This window comes from Setaria italica, chromosome II (assembly GCF_000263155.2).
Source record: "Setaria italica strain Yugu1 chromosome II, Setaria_italica_v2.0, whole genome shotgun sequence".
Classification (NCBI taxonomy): Eukaryota; Viridiplantae; Streptophyta; class Magnoliopsida; order Poales; family Poaceae; genus Setaria; species Setaria italica.
In genome coordinates, this window is record NC_028451.1 from 21,488,411 (window position 1) to 21,510,942 (window position 22,532).

A 22,532-nucleotide genomic window follows, 5' to 3' on the forward strand; every position below is an offset into this window, starting at 1 on the left:
ACAAAGGTATGCATATAATAAATGAATAGTAAGCTCTTAAAAATGAGTGCACAAAGCACTGGAACGAGTCTTCTTTTCAGGACCAAAAGCAAAAGCTAGTTGGCCTGATGCCTGCAAGTTACATGCTTTATGGTATGCTAATTGTAATAAGACAACAACGAGTGTTATGTGTAACTTTAAGTCATCACAAAATTTTAATACGACATGCTGCCAGTGTAAAGTGGACATGTTGCTTTGCTGCTTTAGTACTCTAATTATGTGTGTAGAATAGTAGTTTATTCACAAGTTATGTGACAAAAGAGTACATGTTGTGTAGAATAAAATACTATGCTTAGAACTGGCCAGTTCCAGTTACCATGTATACGTTTGAAAGCAATCGATCCGTAGCATTTGATTTGTACCAGACTTAATGCTCAGAGAAGTGTAAACACCAAATAGATATATCACAAGTTCTTGTTCTCACTTCTCACGGCTCAAATAAGATTATACCCTGTATGTCCTTTTGTAACTCTTGTGGAACCACCTCTCTCTCTGTCGGAATGAATTTTGTTGTTTGGTAACAGAAAGCTACAACACTTGGAAATTGGGACCTGAACATGCCTCAGCACTGATAGGAGGAGGTTGCATCTTGCCACGTAGTGAGATGGAAGATGTGTGAAAGAGCCCAAAGTAACATGTGTGACTGAGGTGCCTTGTTGCAACCTTCTCCTGTCACTGTTGTGCTCTTTTAGGTCAAGGACGGCAGCATAGTTTCCCTGCTCCCAAAACCTCCAAATGCTTCATAAATCCTCTTTTTTTTGTTTGAGCTGATGTTGATGCTAATATGCTATGCGCACCATTTCAAAAGCATAGCAAACGATCGGGTCCCAACAAGTCAGCTCTTGCATTTTCAAGTGCAATACCTGTACAAATCAGGATAAGAATGAATGAAGCCTTCAAAGAGTTTATGTGAGCATCACCAAGAAAGCACGCCATTGTCCGTTGTCCCATCTGACAGAACTGGACATATCTATAAAAAAAAACTGCTGTTTTTTTCCCCATTTCGACGTGACAAGGCCGAGCCAAGCATACAACCGCATCCACATTGTCTATCAACCGTTCAATTACAAGTCGCAGCGTGTTCTTCGTAAAAGGGATCATCAGTACACCGCACAAAAGTAACTCTTGGGGAGTAATCCAATGGCATGAGCTCAGGGCCGTTGGGCCCTCTCTCTATATCTTCCTTCAGCTTAGCAAAGTGCAGGGATGACCAGTAATCCTTTGCCAAATTCTGCGGAAGGCCAGTGTAAGGAGCTTGTTTGGGTGACTCGGAGAAAAAGGTGAATTAAAACTTATGATAAAATGAGTATAGGATTACCATTTTGATCAGCTGCAATATCTCACTCACTGCACTGTCAAACAGATTTGGATGAGTTAGATCAGGTGTTCCTAGTATCTCTTGGCGAGTTCTGTGAGAAATATTTATCTCCATTTCTGCACCTGAATCATGCATGCCACTTTGTCAAGGCTGGTTGAGAAGTAGAGTGCATATGGCAAATATCAAGACAAGGGCTTCAAGATAAATTAGTGGCAGAAACCGATTGTATTCATTGAAAATCAAAAGGCTCAGAAAGATAACCTGATCACTAATGTAGAGTAGCATACCTGCGTCAATATATTTTTCAATGATGTGTCTTGCCATGTATATTCTTCTAATGGAATCATCCAGATGTATCTTCTTCAGGTCATACACCTCTTCATAGAAATGAACACTCTCTCCAGCTAAGCAACTACAGTTTAAAACACAGTTTTTGTCATAAACCGGCAACTGGTGGTTGTGAGCAAAGCTCATAAAAATAGCAGCTGACAGAAAAGAAAAATAAACAGATAATGCAGACAACAGGGCACATAAGTAAGTATGATACAACCTGTCCGCAAATGACATGAAAGACATCCGGAATCTTTTGTCCTCAAGCAGCTTGTCCAATGGTTGATTCGAATCAAAATGAGTGGCATTAATCTTCTTTACTGAACCCCTATCAGTTATACCTAATGCTTCACCCATAGTCATAAAGGCAGTCGACTCTTGCTTTCCTAGACTTATTTGTGAATGCAGAGGTTGAGAAATAGACATTGAGAAGAATAGCAGCACCAGAATACTTGCCTATGCTTTGAAAAAGAAAAACATGAAACTAGTGAGCACATGTGATGTTCATAGGGTAGTAGCTAAAAAAATTAAAGCCAAAGGAACAAAAAGCACATCATGGGCAGTTTGTGAAATGTTGCATTGTCAAGGGAAAATATAATATTTGCAGCTTCAATGTGTGGCGTTTGGAACATGACACTACAAAATTTCTTGTTTATACAGATTTCAACTGCTAAAAGTGTTTGCTACCTTGTTAAATGTTATGGATGCATGCTGGTGCTGCACGAATGCCTAATACAAAACCTTCCTATTTTATATCTTTCTCTGGTTTCTCAGCATTTTTTGAGTTCGTAATCATTAGCTATAGAAAAATCCACCAAGGTCCCAACCGAGAAGCTTTTGTTTCAACTGCAGCATCAAGTTATACGGAACAGTTGTGCACATTAGAAGAAGGTGAACGCCAAAGACCCTTGCAATCTTTGGATTCTCCGCAAAAATATGTTGCTCCTAACTAAATTCACAAATGAGAATGGTAGGTAGACAATGCATCTGTGATCATCATAGCCGCTAGCGAAGCTGTGCATGACTTGCTGCTGAATTGTGCCTTCTGAGCACTCAGCAAGAGTTGAATTGTGGATTATAACTCTGTCTCTGATTTATGGATTATATCTAAGTGGAAACATACTTGAATGATATAGTAACTAATCATCCTAAATTCCTAATACCTACTATAATCCTCCCTAGCTACTTTCTACGCTAAAATGGCATAAAGTTACTGTTCATTGCAAGGAATCGTAATTTCTGCAGATGCTGTCCACAATAGTCGCAGATGGTGCAAGGTTCTGCAGCCACACAGCTAAGACAGATGAAGTCAAAGCAAGGGCAATTGATCAGGGAATCCCATTGCTTTTTCTCTTCCCCCTGTATGAGTTCAACACAGCCAACCAAGTCTAGTCACATAGCACTAACTAGAAAGGCACAGGATTGAACCAGGAACCACCTGATTTCCATCCAACTCCTGGATAAGGTCTAGGAATTTTACGAAAACCAAATTTTTAACCATAATTCTGAAAGGCCGACATATGAGAATTTAATATTTACAGAAGATTAGAACAGCAGTAGTAAAACTGTCATGAAACGGTTCAATGTGGCATATGGCACAAGGCGAGAAATACCGTACAAATTGGCATCAAGAGTTCTTTACCATGACAAGAAGGGAAAATCTAGAGAAAACTTGAATCCATGCAATATCTTCGTGAATTTCATTCAGGACATATGCAACAATCCAAAATCCTGTAGAAGTGGTATAGTGTCAGAGCAGGCAAAATATGATATCAAAGAAGGAACAGCATAAATTACTAAATTTATAAACAAAGTGTAATGCATAGCATGCTACAGGTTTTAGTGAACTCAAATTTTCTTATGCACACATTCAACTTGGTCCATGATGAATTAGTGTGTTACAAATTCCACTATAAAACCAACGCAATAAGGGTCAGGTTACCAGATTCTAAACAAAACTAAGATATGTTTAAAAGATTCAGAAATCTCAGCAGCAAGATTAAAAGGTGTCCTTTGTTATCTGTCCTACCCAAATTTTGCTATTATTGTTTCAGTAACCTCCTGATATTGCAACATCCACAAAATTAACAGGAAAGACTCAATGAATCCAATGCTGATGGAAAAATTTGGGCCCTAGCACACAAAAAATGGAATGGAAAGAATCTAAAGGACTTAAAGGGAATAGCAAACTTTTATCTGCATCTTGCAGATGCCAATGGCATATCTAGAGTGAACCACCAGTCCAGTGAAGAGATCAAAAGTTGATAACCACATAGATTCTAGTGTGGAATCCCATTCCTACTGCAAACTCATTAGTGTGTGATGGTGAAACATCCCCTCCCAAAGGAAACTCTAAAACAACAAAGTCACATCTACCCTACTTTATTCATCCCGACATTCTCCTCCCTCTTATCAGTTCATGCCTCTACATCGTCCTAACAAGAAATAGTAGACTCTGACAAGACTGAGTCAGCTCACCGTGTCGCTATTAGGCAATCCATGAAGTGGGACCAAGGGTGCATAGGAAGCTAGGCACAGTAGAGAAGCTCAACATGTTTAGCAGTGCAGCATGGCTAGGCAACATCCCTAAACCCTAACCCTGTACATCCGTTGGCTTTGGGCTCAAAAAAACAGACGCTGCTAGGTCGTGGGCCGGTCTCCCATTCCAGGTACCAAAGAATGCTCAAGCGCTTTTTGATGTGGCCATGGAAGCAATAGTAGGGAATGGTGAGTCTGTTCTTTTCTGGTCCAATCGCTGGTTGAATGGCAAAGCCATTGAGGAATTAGCACCAAGGCAATTCCAAGAAGGGCAGTTAAAAGCCGATCGGTGGCTCATGTGCTCCAAAACCGGAATTGGGTGGCTGACATTAGGGGGCTCTAACAGTTCAGGTGCTTGCTGATTATCTACTAATTTGGGACTGGGTTGATGACCTGATCCTACAGCCGGATGTTCCTGATCAGCACCGTCGGAAGTTAAACAAATCTGGATCCTACAGCAGCAAATCTGCATATGCTGCCTTCTTTGTAGGAACAATCAAGGTCGTCCCATGGAGGAAGATTTGGAAAAGCTGGCCCCCCTTGCATTGCAAGTTCTTATGGTTGGCTATCAACAAATGATGTTGGACAGCAGACCAGTTAGCCAAACGAGGACTGCCCATCCTGCTGCCTGCCGTTTATGTGACCAGGCTGAGGAAACCATTCAACATTTGTTAGTTTCATGTGTTTTCAGTTGGCAGGTCTGGTTTTTTCTACAACATCTGCATTTGGCTGCTGTAGCGCCCACAATGATAACAACTCGCTTCTCTAGTTGGTAGGGAAAAACTATAAGAGGTGTGCGAAATGAAATGAGAAAACGACTTAACTCCCTAATAATGCTTGTGGCCTGGGAAATTTGGAAACATTGGAATTCATGTGTGTTTGAAGGGACATCGCCAAACCTTCATGCACTTCTCCAGATCATGGCTGATGAAAGCACCTTGTGGTGTATGGCAGGTGCTACTAAACTCTGGGAGCTTCTTGTGGGGTTGCTGGCACCTAATGCTTAGGTTTTCGCTGTTCCTCGGTCAGGTCCTGTTCTATGTTTTTGTGGCACGAATATAATCTAGTTTTGATGTTGGGTGTGTGGGTGTGTTTGTGCTCAGGTTAGGCTGTTAGCTTGACTTGTTGTAATCGAGTTTTCCTATCTTATGAAATAACACGCAGCTATCCTGCATTGTTCGAGGAAAAAAGTATCTGCCAAGGACAACTACATGAGTTCAACTTACATACCTACTGCTATTGTTGAAACAATAATTGCTTGTAGAAGATCCTTAAATTCACTGAATCTGAATTCAATATGTCGAATGGATAATGTGATGACAATTAAACCAGCAATATAAAATCCATGTATACACATTACTGGAATCACCCACTGAGCCTGCATGTGACACCGGTGATTCAAAGGTTTATTCCAATGAAAAACTGCAAAGGAACAAGCAAAAGAAAAGAGAATAAGTAGTTATATAACATTGTAGCAAAGTATTGATGAAAGTTAGATGACCTACATGCTTGCAATACACAAGTTTTAGTGCTTATTGTTGGACAAATGGCCCATGGAGAGGCCCATTTAATGAATCCCAAAGCAAGAGTGCAGAGGCATTCAATAGTCCCATACTGCTAGTTTGAGTTGGTGGAAGCCAACTTAAATAGGAGAGCACTCTCACTTCTTTGAATACATAACTGAAGGAGAGAACGGGGCTTGGGTTACACAACGCACGCGTGCACGAGTATTCGCGTTCTTTTCGCGTAGCCAACCGCGCGACTTGCGACGCAGCAAGCAGCCAAGCCAAGTTGGTGTAATCTTTTTGCCGTTCGCGTGTAATCTTTTGACATCGGTCATTAGAGGTGATAAACACGAAGTCAATGCCTTAATCCCGAGTTAACATGGCAGTTACTACCGCCAATTAGTGGGGCGATTTTATAGTAGAAACGGACAGCAGAGGGCTGCCGTCTTCTCTATAAGAAGTCCTGGAGACATCCAGGAACACACGCGAAAGACCCACGAATTCCTTCTCTTCTCCCTTTTTGCTTCTGGTGAAGTGTGTTGTGGTACTGAGCTGCTGGATCTCGCCAGCTCTTCTCGGCGTGCATCGAGGAGGAGGGTGAGTGGTATCTCCAAGCCATTGCCATCGGGAAGCCTGCACGAGGGGCGGCAATAACGTTTCTAGGCAGCGCAACTTCTCGACTGCTCAAATCGATCGACTACGTTCTGCGCTGCCTCATCGACGATCTGTACTGCACCGAGTAACCCTGCAATCGAGTCTACATGAGGACGGAGCACAGATCTGTAAGTCCATAGATTGGATCTATTACAGTTATGAGTTACATCATGTGCCGGAAGGTTTCATGCCTACTAGTCATGGGTTACATGATATTATATATGGTTATGACTGCTTTGCTTATGCTGCTTTTACACACCGTTTACATGAGTATGTTGCGGGCTACGCCTGTCTGTTTGAAACTAGATTTGGGTTACATAGCAGTAGCACTAGGTTACGTAATTTGCCTCATGTTTATATTTGGTAGATTTAAACGCACATATCCAACACTTATAAGCTGGCAGCTAACCAAAAGGGTTCATGAGTCAGATTTCAAGCAAAGACATAACAGCTCATCCATTGGGAGCAGGGTCAGAGCTGCAGCCATTCATTGGGGTTTGGTGACCCCGACGACTACCGCAAATCCTTTTGCATCTCTGTTGTTTCATATGAAATGACCCCATTGAAAAATAAGATTACTCTATCCTGACCCCGGTGCCTATAACTTCTGGCTTCACCCCTGGCCAGGAGTATAGCGAGGCGGAGTTGGCTGTTAGGGGAAGGATTATACTATAGACTGAAAATGCTTAACTTGATTCTTCATTGCTTGATTCCTTCCAAAGGGTGGCAGCCGTGTGCCCTTATATATGCCTAACTCTACAACTTGACTAACAAACTCTAAATAAGATAAGCGCCCAACAAACAATAGATATCCTAACTAATTTATCCTAACCTCCCTGATCTCATGCGAGAGTAATTCCTGCACATGACAGCTCAATAAATAGCAATGAATAACTGTAACTATGGGCAACAACTTACATGCACTGGCCCAACACAAACTGGTGAATGCAGCTATGAAGTTGATAGAAAATACTGGTTTAAGCTAGTCTCAAGAAAGAAAAAGGAAACGAAAAAAATAATAAGTTGGATTCTTTCATTGTGTAAACTAATTATCATTTTTCCAGCTTGTTAGCACCAATTATGGATCCTAAATAATAGAAACACAGACTATTTATTATTGCATATATAACCCTTTAGGCTAAAATCCTTTACTAAACATGTTGCTTAATATAGACACATTGATAATAAATAAATCTGGCATAGTTCCAGAAATATGTGTTAAGTATTTCAAAAGAAACATTATCCAAGGGTAAGAACCTGGATTGTATAATTACTTGGCATATGACTTTGGGGGGGGGGGGGGGGGGGGGGGGTTAGAAATCACTTGATAAGGAGTAAGTAGCCCTATCTTGAACCCACTTACCAGCAGCTCCACATATCCATGGAAGGAGTATAACTACTAAAATAATGGAAGGCCTGATCGGTGGCAACCGGTGCCTACGTACAAGACACAAAATGCCAATTAATGACTTCAAAAATCTAAAAAAACGTAAAAATTCTAGAAATGCAGAACTTACTTAACAAAAACGTGATATAACTGAAATCCCTGTACAATGCGGCAACTGATCAACAATCCAAATCCAAAAGGCCCTTCTGCCCAAACTGTATTCAGGTTGAACTTTGTCAGGATTAATCAACTGAAAATAATAGCTGGACAGTTACTTTGCTCTACAATGATGGGCTACCGAAGGTTGTCGGATAAGTGAACCTGCCCAGAGATAACATGATTTCCAAGGATGCCCAAGCTTTAACTTCAGAAAGTTCATTGACATCTGCACCTTGTAGGTATTAGTTCTTTTACTCATTCAAAAGCCATACCAAAGGCATCAAAAGAGTCAAAATAGCGCACCACCAGTGAGAGCAACAGATCAGTGCTTCCAATAATTTGAACTATTACAAGCCAAACACCAGTTCTTTTGCCCTTCCGATAGATGAAGGGAAAGAGAGCACGGAAAATGAGCCTGAACAGAGTAAGATATTGATTGTTCAAAATAATTCAGATGCTGACAGAATTATGTAATAAGATTCAATATCCACCTTGCAAACAAAAATATTCAACACCCTAAGGTTGTAGGGGAAAAAACTCGCTGTAAAGTAACCCCTATTATACAGTTGAAAATGGCTAACACACTAAGTATTGGTGCCAATTTCTAGTTTATGAAACAGAACTCTGATGATTTCGCCTGCTACAATTTATATGGTAATAGTCCAAGGTCACTACACGTAGCAATTATACAGTACAATCGTGCCATTGTGCAGAACTGCAGCCTACCCACTTTATATAGTAACAGGTAGGTGGTACACCAAGCTTCTCGCAGTGGACCGGTTAGAGCGAACTCCGGGAGTCGTTGAAACTCCCATCCCGACCTGGGTTCGAAGCACGGCACCTTCTTAGAACAAAGCCCAGGGGTGTCTCCTCTCATGGTCAAGTTTTTTTTTTAAATAGGTATGTGGTACACGACCAAAGCGAACAGGCCTCTAGCTGAGTTGGTTAGGTGGCTCTAGTAGCACTCCTCAGGTCCTGGGTTCGACTCCCCGTGGGAGCAAATTTCAGGCTGGGGTTAAAAAAATCCCCTCATCTGTCCCATGCCAAAGCATAGGTCTAAGGTCCGGCCCAGATCGTTGGTAGTCTCACACGGGCTACGGTGCGGGAGTTTGGAGGTTTTCTCGACCTGCGTGAGAAGGTCTTCTTCTTCTTAGCATAATGCCCGGGGGCTGTGTTACCCCCCACAGGTCGAGTTTTTTTTTTAGTACACGACCAAAAGTTCCTCTTATACGGCTAAGTATATGGTCTAGTATAACCATTTTCAACACGCTCTACATGGAGATTTTTGCTGCAAAATTAAGAACCCAAATATTTCCTTTTCATCGAGCATGTAATTTGCATGTCTCCGGGTCCTGCATCAATAACACTCGAATATCCCTTGTTGACAGAAAATAGCCACCTTGTAAACTAAACCAAAATCTCCGTTAATAAAGACCTAAATTCGCACCAAAATGGTCATCCTAGGACCAAGCCACAACCCACAAGCCGTGACAAAATCTCACATTCTTCAGGAAAAAAACACTCTCCGTGCCTCTACACTGTAACACCGAACAATCCAGCATTTGTAACTAAGATCCCAAATCACTACCGCCACAGGGGATCGCCTAAGCTCCAAAACCTTTCGAATCCGAGTGAGGAAAACCATATCTAGCGACTTCCCATTCCCAGCCAGAACCCGCATTTCGGACAGAAGAGCTACGGGCCGAATGCAAATGGACTCTTGTCCTCCGACGAACTGAAACAGAGGGAGTTATAAGAGAGAAAGGGAATAGGAGAATGAAACATTACAAAGCAAGAACCGCGGAGGCAATGGCGAAGGCGGCGAAGTCTGTTGGGCAGCCCCCCGAGAGGGCGCAGCCGCCGGCCATGGAGCTGCGGGGGGCAGAGACTGGCGACGGAGTGGGGGATCCATGGGAGGCGGCAGCTACGGGTTATATGTTTCTACTTCCGTGTTTCTGCTTGGTTTGCTCAACGGTGTGAAAGCGGCCGTAAAGCATAAAAACACCGACGCCGGATAGTACACGGAGGAAAAAAAAAGGAAATGTGGCTATACCAAATTAATCAGTCTTTACTTATAAAAAATAGAAAATCTAAAATGTGATCCCTCTCGTTGTAGAAATTATAGAAAGTCAACGCACATATCACATGGTCTATCTCATGGTCTTCTTGTTGAAAAGGAAAAGAAGGAAGGGAGGACGAAGGAAATAAAAAAAAATGACAGGTCTCGGTTCGAGTTTGAGGGTTTAGGTTGCATGTGCTGCTGGGACTAGAGAGAGCTCTAGGGAGGCTACCGACCCGGCGGAGGAGGCGGGTGGCAGATAGTGAGGTGAGGCGGTGATGGCGTCACCGGCTAGGGTGGTGGGAGATAACGGTGGGCGGTATCAGGGCGGGGTAGGACGGTGACAATCTCAATGAAGCTAGGTTAGCGTGGCTTAGTCGGTGATGGCGAATCCGACGGTGGAAGTCACCGGAAACAGAGCGGGTGTGCGGAGGCGGTGCGCTGAAAGGATCGTGTGATGCCTAGAGGGGGGTGAATAGGCTCGATCTTTAAAACTTGAAAATTCTTCGCAGCGGTGTTAAATGGGTCGGAACTTCTGACACTGCGCCGGAACTTCTAACAGAGTAAAAGGCACTCTACGAAATCCAAAATAAAATAGGTTTTAGCATAATTTATTTGAATCAAAGTTCAGCAAGGAAGTATAGAGACTACAGCAAGTGATCTTTATGAAAGAAACTTCATAAGTACATAGATCGACACAAATCAAGCTCTAGGTCAATAAGAACTTGAAGAACACAATAAGCACACGAGATAAAGAATTTGTTTACCGAATACTATCTTTTGGTGTGTCATAATGCTTTATGAATGAAAATATATCCTTCTCACCGGTCATATGATTTGAGCATCCACTATTAAGCAACCATGCAGTGCCATTGGAGGAGTAGGCCTACAAAACAAGTTAAGCTCGAAATTTAGGTACCCAAAAAGATTTGGATCCTTGTTGGTTAGAGGGATACATCTTTGGAACCCACACACTTCTAAAGATAGCTTTTTTCGTGTAGGCACCAACATACTTGACCAGTATTTTTCCATTGTGGTCCATTGTAACCATGTAGTCGGTGGTATACTTTGGTGAGAGCTCATGTGCAACCACCTTATCCTTTGACTTTGTCATGAATTTTTTCCACAACATTTGCCTTGGTAGTTGTTTCGACCATTGACTTGACTCGAGTTGGATTGGTCTTTGTCACACAATGTATCATGTCCATCAAGTCACCAAGGCTTGCACCCTTATTGAACATATGGACCTCCTTATCATTTACCATATTCCGATCATTTACCTTGCTTCCCTTGTAGTGTCCAAGCCCATCCATATGGCTATGATGCCTTCCAGCCTTATACTTGATCTTAGGCTCGGGCTTGACACTACCTTCATAACCTTGTGCCACTAGCATGTTCAATCTTTTGATTTGAACATCCCTTGCTTCGATTGACTCTTCTAGCTTAGCAATGTTAGCAATATAAGCATTGACATCAATTTAATAACCATCTTGAGAAACCTTCACTTGTGTTGACATTGGAGTCAAGATTTGCCTTGAAATTGGTTTTGGTGTTTTCCTAAAGAGCACTATAGTTAACTTCAAGGTCTTTATATTTGATCGTTAAGCATGAGAAGCTTTCTTGAAGTTTACTATGAGTGGCCTTTAGAGAAGTTAGAGATTCATTTGCCAAAATGTGCTCCTTTGACATCCTCTCATTTGAATCATTAGCTAGGGACAAGTCAATCACCAATTTTTCAACCTTCACCTTTTCTTCGGCAAGGGCCTTCTCTAAAGCAAGGTTTGTCTCCTTCTCAAGGATGAGCAAATCTTCTTGCCTATCGAGAGACTCTTTCTTTTTCTCCAATTTATCCATAAGTTTTTTAATCTTTTTTAACCTTTATTTCCAAATTTTTTTTATCATTTTAGCTTTATATTTTTCTTCATCATCTTCCAAATCATTTTGCACATTTCTATATATGGAGGAAGAGAGAGAAGAGTAGGTGGTTGTTTCTTCTACCTTGGTTCCTCTTGGCATGAGATAAAAAGGAGTGTCATCATCATTGTTGGAAGTGTTGTTGAAAAGTCTTGTTGGTGTAGGAGGCTTGAGTATGGCTAGAGTTGCCATGCATTCCTTGTTAGAGCCTTCATCACTAGAATCTCATTATTGACCAACATGAACTCGATCTTGATATTTCTTCTTGTAGTCCTTACTCTTCTCCTTGTACCTCTTCTCCTCCTTGTCCTTGTTTTTCTTGTATGGACAATCGGCAATGTAATGACCTAATTCCTTGCACTCATAGCATCTTCTTTGTGATATTTTCTTTCTATCATCACCACCTTTCTTGAAATTCTTCTTCTTCATGAATTTTTCAGAAATTTCTCAAGACCAAGGCGGTTTCTTCATCGGTACTTCTCTCATCACTTGAATTTTTTTTCTTTGATTTGAGACTATGTGGCTTGACTCAACCATGATACTTGAGCTAGCGTTAAGAGCAACACTCTTGTTCATCTTTAAACTAAGTGACTTGGCCACATGTCTTTCAACCAATTCTTGATGTAAGATTTCACCAAGAAGTTGATTAGGTGTCTTTGTTTTGAAGTTTGGATCCCTTCTAATCATAGTGGCAAGAGTAAGGTTCCTTGGTGTGAAAGCCCTAAGCATCTTCTTTGTGACCTTGTGATCATCCCAATCCGTGCTTCCAAGAGATCTAATATCCGACATGAGAAGCAAAAGTCTATCGAGCATTTGTCTCATGGTTTCCATCAAGCATAACAAAGTGCTCTAGCTCTCCATGAATCAAATCCATCTTGCCTTATCTAACTTGATCAGTCCCCTCATGTGCCTCCTCTAGTATGTTACAAATCACCTTGGCAATCTCAACGAAGCAGACCTTGTTGAACTCTTGAGCACATAGAGATTGTGATAACCCTGATGGCTTGTGCATTGCGGAAGTAATCTTGAGCTTGCTCGGCCATCGGTACACCATTCTTGGGTGGAGTTACACCTACAACCACAACTTCCCAAATAGAAGGGTGAAGCTCGTAGAGATGCATTTTCATATCATATGACCACTTGGGATAATCTGTCCCATTAAAGTAAGAAGATTTTCCCAAGTGGAACGATTGAAATTGTGAAGGAGGATAATAAGACAATGCATTTGCATAATTATGAGGAACTTGATGTAACCCATACAAAGGATGCTTGTCCCTTGCTTCCTGTATCCTCTTCATCATCAACTTCTCCGTCTTTTTCTCAATCTTGGATTTCATCTTCTCTTTTCTTCTTCTCTTTGCTTCCAAGTCCTCACCCTCAAGATCATCACTTGAGCTAGAATCGTCATTGGAGCTTGCTTCACGAACAGAGAGTGGGCGACTCCTTGGTAGCTAGCCTTGAGGATCCACGGGACCTCTTCCAAGGCCTGCATTAGCAGAAACTATAGCAACGGCTTCTTCAACGGCGGCGGCACCATCCCCAACTTGAGACATCTTGAATCCCTTAGCGGTTAAGCCTTAATCAAGAGATTAGGCTCTGATACTAATTGAAAGGATCATGTGACGCCTAGAAGGGGGTGAATAGGCTCGATCTTTAAAACCTGAAAATTCTTTGCAGCAGTGTTAAATGGGTCAGAACTTCTGACACTGTGCCGAAACTTCCAGTACAGGGGTGGAACTTCCGACAAAGTAAAAAGTACTCTATGAAATTCAAAATAAAACAGGTTTCAGAATAATCTATTTGAATCAAAAGTTCAGCAAAGAAGTATAGAGACTATTGCATTTGATCTTTATGAGAGAAATTTCACAAGTATGTAGATCGACACAAATCAAGCTCTAGGTCAACAAGAACTTGAAGAACACAATAAGCACACGAGACAAAAGATTTGTTTTCCGAAGTTCACTCCACAAAGGAAGCTACGTCTTCGTTGAGGAGCTTACGAAGAGCCGGGTCCTCACTAACCCTTTACCTCTCTCTATCAACCACAAAGAAGGATTGAGTCACTTACTATGAATCCTCCAAGAGGGTGGGCAATACAAACTTCCCGGGCGCACCACAACAAGAGGGCGCTTTTCACACCCGATTTTAAGGACAAAACCGAGTGCTTTCAATACATGTGCGTCAGGATCAAGTTACACACATGTATGACAATAGTGAATAACAAAGACAGTGCTAAAGCGAATAAAGGGAGTATTAAACATTATTACATGACCGAAAGTCTCAATAAAATATAAGCCTAAATTATTACGCAGCGGAACTCCAAAGACGACGAAGACACCACAGGCAGCTGACTGAAGAACCGTACGCCTAGAACTCCTCAAAGTCATGCAGATACTCCTCCAAATTAGCTTGGTCTGAACAGCGGTTTTGCAAGGGTGAGTACACTTATAGTTGGTACTCAACAACTCGTGGGGAATAGTGTAGTGTAAGGCAAATCAAGGTATGGCTAAGGTGTAATTAGCATCAGCTTTTAATTAAGTTGGTCAAGTTTTATTAGCAATTAACTAAGTGTAAGTTTATACCTCCAAAATTAAACATGAGCATAAATAAAGCAATAACATAACCATAAATGATATGACAACAATTTAAATCCATCTTTCGATAATATTATCATGTGAGGGTCCAGGCCACTCTTAACCGTGAGCACGGCTGATCGATCAGTTTTACACTCTGCAGAGGTGGCACATCTTTACCCACAAGTCGCGTAAAAGTTCAAAAGAACTTTGGACCCAACCATGCAGTGTTTGCAAGGCACCATACCACACTTTCGAGGTGTGATTGCATAGGGACGCTACGAGACCTTTACAAAGATTCGCTAGCAATGTGGTAACTCGCTAAGGTTTCAGGTCAAAGCAGAACATAGCAGTCCCCTAGTGGGTATAGTGTCTTAGCCAAGCCCACTTCCCCCGAGAGCGAGTGCTATATCCCATCAACGCCTCCCCTCTTGCCCTTTCGGTAAGATTACCCCAAACTAGAGTTTCTAATTATTCAGCTAAGACCAGAGCCATTTAGTCTTGTGGTGGCACTGTTTTCCTGGGTGGTTCTCCATGTTCCGTTTAAACAATAGTGATCTTGTATTAATGAAAGGTATAATAGAAGTAAAGCAAGATTAAACATTGAGTTTAGTTAAATCACCATATAACAAGTAAGCACTAAGCATGAGCTACCCAACATAAAAGTAAACCCGGTTAGTCAAGGCAAAGGTAATTTCAATCTAGGCGAACCTTAATTGGGACCCATCAATTTAATCTTAACATGTGCATAGCATAAATGTTGAGTATGAGAAAGTAAAGGTGTATAGGACGGAAAAGTAGTGATCAAGGACACGACTTGCCTTCTTGGCCTTGCTCCTGCTGTTCGTACTCCTCAAAGGCTTGGTCTTCAAATCCCTTGAACTGCTGAACGTCTACACGCGTCACACGAGCACATACAAGCAAACATGAGCAAAAGGTAAGAAACAGTACACCAATCACAATTAAACAGAGAAAACAAGCTTTTAAAATTGATCTACGCTTTAAAACGAACACGTGGATATAAAGAACGCGAGAAACGGAGTTAAGATGCAAAAGATATGATTAAAACAAGATCCAGGGGCTTTTCTGCGAGAAAAACAAAACTTCTAGGATCAAACTGTGAAAAACCGAGGGCTTATACATAATTACGCGTATAAACTGAAGGTTTAACGCGCAAAAACTTCAAAACGGACGGCGGGTTGATTTTTAGAAAACTCAGGGCTTAAACCGAAAAATGCGAGGGCAGATCTGTAAATATTTTCAACGCGATCTGGACTGCGGGTTGATTTGCAGAAAAGGTGAGGGCTTAAGTGAAAAAGAGACGCGGCACGACGCGGTTGACCGGTACGTGGTTCGGTTGAGCCGCTGCGAGCCGTCGGATCTGGATCCGACGGTCACGGTCGTCGGCGGTAGCGCGGCGGCGGCGAAAAAAAGGCAGCCGGCGGCGGCGAGCGGCGGCGGGGTCGCCGGAGTTGGCCAAAACGGCGCTCCGGGGCTCGTGCGCGGAGAACACGAGAAGCAAGAGGAAAACACGGCGATCTCGTTTTGGCGGTCCATGATGACCGAGGCTCACCGGAGGGCGGCGCTTGGCGGCGGAGAAGTGGCGGCGGCGCTGGAGCTTGCGGCGGCTAGGGTTTCAGTGCTGGCGCGGGGTGCTCGAGGCCGGGAGGGGCAGCGGCTTATATAGGGGTGGATGGCGGCGGCTTGCGCGTCAAGAGATAAGGGGTGGCCGAGTTCAAATCGGTTGGGGAGACGGCTCCCGCGCAGAGATCTCGCGCGGCAGTTTTGGCGGAGCAGAGTCCCGGCCGGAGGTGGAAGATGACGGCAGGGCCCACCCGTCGGTGGCCGCGGGCGGTAAGCGGGCTGGCGCGGCTGTTGGGCCGGCGCGGTCTCGTGGGCCGGCGGAGGAAAAAGGGAGGGCAGGCGAGCTTCGCGGGCCGGCGAAAGAAAAAGCGAAGGGGGAAAGCTTCGCAGGCTGGTGAAAAAGAGCAGGCCGGAGGAGCTGCTGAGCGGCTGGGCCGAAAGAAAAAAAAAGAAGAAGGGGAAGAAAGGAGAACGTGGCCCAGGAGGAGAAGAAGGAAAAGAGAAAGAAAAGGGAAAAGGAAAACGTTTTGAAAAGTGGAAATTGAATTTGAAATTCAAACTTGATTCAAACTCAAGCAATCAAAATAAATGCACCAGCATGAATGCACAAATAACTCCTATGATGAATTAATTTAATTTGGAGAAAAATGAAAATTAATATGCCTAAGAATTTAAATGACATCCTAATTTGAGCAATTTTAGTGAATTTGAATTCTTTAAAAATTTGGGTGTTACAAATCCTACCCCCTTAAGAAGAATCTCGTCCTCGAGATTCGGAAGATCCTGCAAAGAGATGGGAGAATTCCTTCTGTAACTCGTCCTCTCTTTCCCAAGTTGCCTCATCCTCTGTATGGTGACTCCACTGAACCTTGCACATTCTGATCGTCCAGTTTCTGGTAACCTTTTCCAAAGTATCGAAAATCTTAGCGAGGTGTTCCGTGTAAGTGAGGTCATCCTGAACATTCAAATCCTCCATAGGCAACTGTTCCTCGGGAACTCCGAGGCACTTCTTAAGTTGTGAGATATGAAACACGTCGTGCACATCTGACAACTGATTAGGCAACTCCAGTTGATAGGCTACCTGTCCCATTCTCTCAAGAATCTTGAACGGACCGATGAATCGAGGTGACAACTTTCCTTTGACCTTAAATCTGCGCATACCCCTGATGGGCGACACCTTGAGATACACATAATCACCTACCTCAAAGGTCAATTTTCTTCTCCTGGTGTCAGCATAACTCTTATGTCGAGATTGCGCAGTCCTCAAGTTCTCTCGGATGATCTGGACCTGTCTTTCTGCCTCTTGTATAATTTTTGGTCCGAATAACTGACTTTCTCCTATCTCACTCCAATAAAGGGGTGTTCTGCACTTCCTACCATACAAAGCTTCAAACGGCGACATTTTGAGACTGGCCTGATATCTGTTATTATAGAACTCTGCATAGGGTAAACTCTTGTCCCAACTGCCTCCATGCTTCAATGCACATGCTCTCAACATATCTTCTAGTATTTGATTTGTTTGCTCAGTCTATCCATCCGTCTGAGGGTGATAAGCTGAACTGAAATTTAACCTTGTACCTAGAGATTCATGCAACTTCTGCCAGAAGCGTGACGTGAACTACGTACCTCGGTCAAACACTATCTTCTTGGGCACACCATGCAAACACACAATTCTTGCCATATACAACTCTACTAACTTGGACCCGGTGTAAGTAGTCCTTACCGGTATGAAGTGAGCTACCTTGGTCAATCAATCCACTATGACCCATATGGAGTCATACCCATCTCGGGTGTGAGGCAAACCCACAATGAAATCCATTCCAATCTCTTCCCACTTGCATTCCGGCACCTTCAATGGTTGAAGTAACCCAGCTGGTCTCTGGTGTTCAGCCTTGACCTTTTGACATATGTCGCAAATTGCTACATATGCAGCTACATCTTTCTTCATTCCAGGCCACCAATACCTCTGTTTAAGATCCTGATACATCTTGGTACTACCGGGGTGAATAGAATAGGCTGAATCATGAGCTTTTTCCAAGATCGTCTCACGGAGATTTCCCACATCGGGTACCCAAATCCTTCCGTTGACCCATAAAGTTCCTTGAGAGTCTTCTGTAAAATCTGTGGCTCTTCCTTCCTTTACCATCTCCTTAATTTTCTTAACCTTGGCATCCTCAAGCTGTCCTATTCGTATCTCTTGCTCTAGAGTTGACTCTACTTCCATCGTTGCTCCCTCAGTATGCGCAACAACGCTCAAGTTAAGCTTCTCAAATTCTTTCATCAACTCGTCAGATAGCTGGAATGCTAAGGCTAGGTTAGCATGACCATTCCGACTCAAAGCGTCTGCAACCAGATTTTCCTTACCAGGATGATAGTGAATCTCCAGATCATAATCATTGATAAGCTCTAACCATCGTCGCTGTCTCAGGTTAAGGTCCTTCTGAGTGAAGATGTACTTGAGACTCTTGTGATCGGTATAGATCTGACACTTAGTCCCCAGAACATAGTGTTTCCAAATCTTCAAGGCATGTACCACTGCGGCTAACTCCAAATCATGAGTCGGGTAATTTTGCTCATGTTTCCTCAACTACCTAGAAGCATAGGCTATGACATGACCTTCCTGCATCAAAACACAGGCTAAACCCTGTCGAGATGCATCACAATATATGTCAAATCCTTTGTGCAGATCTGGCATTACCGATACTGGAGCTGTGGTCAACCTTTTCTTCAGTTCCTCAAAATTGGCCTGACATGCCTCTGTCCATTTGAATTCCCTTCCTTTTTATAGCAGCGTAGTGAGGGGTTTCACTATCTTGGAGAATCCTTCGATGAACCTGCGATAATAGCCTGCAAGTCCAAGAAAACTCCTAATCTCAGTTATTGTCTGTGGCGGGTTCCACTTCAAAACATCCCTGACCTTGCCTGGATCCACTACAATTCCACCGTCGGAGATGATATGACCAAAGAAAGAGACCTCCTTCAACCAGAACTTACACTTATTGAATTTTGCATACAACTGATGCTCCCTCAACTTCTGAAGCACTAACCTCAAATGTTCCTCATGTTCTTCCTCACTCTTGGAGTAAACCATGATATCATCAATAAACACCACAACGAACTTATCCAGGTACTGCATAAATACCTTATTCATCAGATACATGAAGTAAGTTGGAGCATTTGTCAGCCCGAATGACATTACCGTGTACTCAAAGAGACCATATCTGGAAGTAAAAGCAGTCTTGGGTATGTCAGACGGCCTGATCTTCAACTGATGATAACCCGATCGCAAGTCAATTTTGGAGAATACCTTAGCTCCTCTCATCTGATCAAACAGATCCTCAATGCGAGGCAATGGGTATTTATTCTTGATGGTTACCTCGTTCAGTGCCCTATAATCCACACACATCCTCTGAGTTTCGTCCTTCTTTGGCACAAAGATAACCGGTGCTCCCCATGGTGATGAACTAGGCCGAATAAACTGTTTTGCCGATAATTCCTCTAATTGTTGTTTCAACTCTTTTAATTACTCAACCGACATTCTATAAGGACGTTTGGAGATAGGTGCAGTACCAGGTAAAAGATCAATAGCAAATTCAATTTCACGGTCAGGTGGCATACCTGGTAAATCGTCGAGGAACACATCCGGATAGTCACACACCACTTTGATATCTTCCAAAGATTTTCCAGCCAACTGATTAACGGCGCAATCTGCTGCTGAAGGTAGAGTAGCCACAAATTCAATCCTTTCCCCTGCTGGACTTGTGAGAAGAACCGATCTTTTTGCACACTGTATCACTGCGTCGAACTTGCTCAACCATCCCATACCGAGTATCACATCAATTCCACTTGATTCCAACACTATAAGATTAGCTGGAAAATCTCTGCCCATTATCTTGAGGTTCACTTGGTTACACTGATATAATGCTTTCATGTTCCCCCCTGGTGAGCTGACTAGCATATGGCGTGGCATGGTACTAATGGGCATGTTATGCTTAGCTACGTACTGTGCAGTAATGAAAGAATGGGATGCTCCAGAATCAAATAATACTGAGGCGGGTGCTGAGTTGACAAGAAACATACCGAGCACAATGTCTGGAGCCTCCTGAGCGATATCAACATCCACGTGGTTCAGCTTGCCACGCACATAGTTCTGTTGTCCCTGAGAGCGCTGCGGAGTTTGGTTCACGTTCCTTGACTGTTGCGCCTGCTGATTCTGCCGAGGAGTGCTATTATTCTGTACGGGAGTAGACGACACGCTCCTCTTAGGACAAGCGTTGGCATAGTGGCCAACTTCACCACACTTGAAGCAAGTGTTGCCCACTGGAGCATTGGGCCTCACTGGAACGCCTGCAGGAGTCATCTGGCGATTCTGCGAAAAGCTGGGGCGCGGACTCTGCATCCCTGGACGCTGGAACTGGGGGCTGGGGCGCTGGAATGACTGCTGAGCGAGGCGCTGGAATGACTGCTGCCCAAAATTCACACTTGGACCCCCTGTGTGGTGTGGTGTCCCTTGCTGTGGAGCAAAGCGAGGGCGAGTGTTGCTTCCCGACGGTGACTGGGAGTTAAACTTCCTCTTCATCTCCCCAAGCTCGTTCCTCTTGTGCTCCAGGCCAATCGCTTTGTCTAGCATCTTCTGGAAGCTAGGGAAGGTGTGCGACATCAGCTGGTATTGGAGTGGTCCAATCAAACCATCCAAAAACAACTCCTGCTTCTGCTCATCATCTGCAACATCTTTAGGAGCATAGTAGGGCAACTAGACAAACTTGTCCCTGTACTCAGCCACTGACATATTACCCTGCTTAAGAACAAGGAACTCCTTCTTCTTGAGCTTCATTAATCCGGAAGGAATGTGGTGAATCCTGAAGTTAGTCCTGAATTCCTCCCAAGTAATGCTATTAGCGTTGACATGGGTGGTGGTGTAAGCATCCCACCAATCGGCAGCTGGTCCTTCCAGGCGTCCTGAAGCATATAGGACCTTCTCCCTATCAGAACACTGGGTAATGTCCAGCATCTTCTCCACAGTCTTCAACCAGTCATCAGCATCTAGCGGGTCTGGAGAATGTAAAAATGTTGGGGGCTTGTGGCTCATGAACTCCCTGTGCCTATCCCTTGGTGGCGGCTGCTGCTGGTTGTTGTTGTTATTGTTGTTGTTTAGCTGCGCCTGTAAGGCTGCCACAGTATTGGTCAGACCGGCGAGGAGCTGAGTCTGGGCTGCTAAGAACTGCTCCATCCCTACAGGTGCTTGTTGATTCTGCTGCGGAGCGGAGTTGGGATTGCTGCTATTGTCCCTGTGACGAGGCACTACGGGGTGGTCAACTCCTGATCCGGACCTGGTGTTTACCATCTGAGCGTTAGAGACAATAGATTTAGATATGTGTGTGAAGAGATAACTGAGAAAGATAAAGCGACCAGATATAAAAGTAAGCAGATTCTGTTAGCTCCGTTAAATTAGAGGTGGCCGGCAGAAAAAGTGTCCAAAATTAATGAAGAATTACCAAGTCGTAACATACTAAATTTGTAAACCAACCCAACTAGAATCAGCTCAATCGGACCTCTAGATCTCGGGTTACAAAATTAACAAGCTGACAGTGTCGGTCAACAGTTTCAGATTCTGATTGCTCTACTAATTCACATATATCTCCCAGACAAATCCTCCAAAAATTCTGAAAAATGTACATAAAATACTCCACAAAATTCTGAAACTACCCCCACTGATTTCATGTCATTTGGACCTTTGTAGCTCGAGATACAACTAAAACAGTACTGACATGTCAATTAATGTCGAGAACAGAATTAAACATCTCATAGCTTGCATGACGGATAGATTTAGACAAATGGGAGATCAAGATTAAGAAAGATTAGAAGCTAATTTAGAACAGAACTAAAACCCAACCAAGAACTTTTATTACTAAGACCGGTATTGTGTGGCAATTACCCCACATACCGCACTCATTACAAAGATCCAACTCAAACATTTAGCACAAAACCAAGCATCTAAACACACTTTAAACTAAACACACTCGAGCGACGACTAACGATTACAAAAAAATTAAACTTAACACTCCTAACTCCTAAAGATCTTCTGCGGCGGCGCCGGGTGAGTTGTAGCGGGGATGCTTGGGTGACGGCGACGAAGCGGGATAGTCGGCATCCTCTTGCGGCGGCGGTGCCCGTGTCGCAGAAGCCACTAGTACATCTCTCTCCCACCTAACTTCATGAAGCTCCTGTTGAGTCTCAAAGACGGTGTTGTTTGCTTCATTCAAGGCGGTGAGAGTTGTAGACAGGTACTTGCGAAGATAGTCCGTGGCCATGTCAACTCCATCATGAGTAGCTATGAAAGTTCTTGCTTCTCTACTAGCCCTGGACGGAAGGTACCGACGATATGTGTACTGTAGCCGTGGCTGTTCCTCGTGAGAGAGGACCTCAAGTGCTCTCCTAGCTGCCTCGGCTATACCGGCCTCCATGGTCCTCC

General features: G+C 43.4%; 1 protein-coding gene across 3 annotated transcripts; it reads right to left on the reverse strand.

Annotated features, from left to right (window-relative positions):
* Positions 1 to 162: 162 nt before the first annotated feature.
* LOC101770476 (regulator of G-protein signaling 1) lies at positions 163 to 9,894 on the reverse strand. Of its 3 annotated transcripts, XM_012843305.2 has the most exons (11): positions 9,719 to 9,894; positions 8,234 to 8,345; positions 8,093 to 8,156; positions 7,902 to 7,986; positions 7,748 to 7,821; positions 5,456 to 5,647; positions 3,330 to 3,418; positions 1,908 to 2,143; positions 1,645 to 1,769; positions 1,358 to 1,479; positions 163 to 1,270 (listed from the first exon to the last, which is right to left on the reverse strand). In XM_012843305.2, exons 1-11 carry the CDS (start codon positions 9,796 to 9,798, stop codon positions 1,100 to 1,102), a joined length of 1,350 nt encoding a protein of 449 aa, XP_012698759.1. In that variant the 5' UTR covers positions 9,799 to 9,894; the 3' UTR covers positions 163 to 1,099. The 3 variants fall into 3 exon arrangements, with proteins under 3 accessions (XP_012698759.1, XP_012698760.1, XP_022680228.1); XM_012843306.2 differs by having other exon boundaries at positions 992 to 1,270; positions 8,070 to 8,156; positions 8,234 to 9,861; XM_022824493.1 differs by having other exon boundaries at positions 992 to 1,270; positions 8,070 to 9,861.
* Positions 9,895 to 22,532: the final 12,638 nt, after the last annotated feature.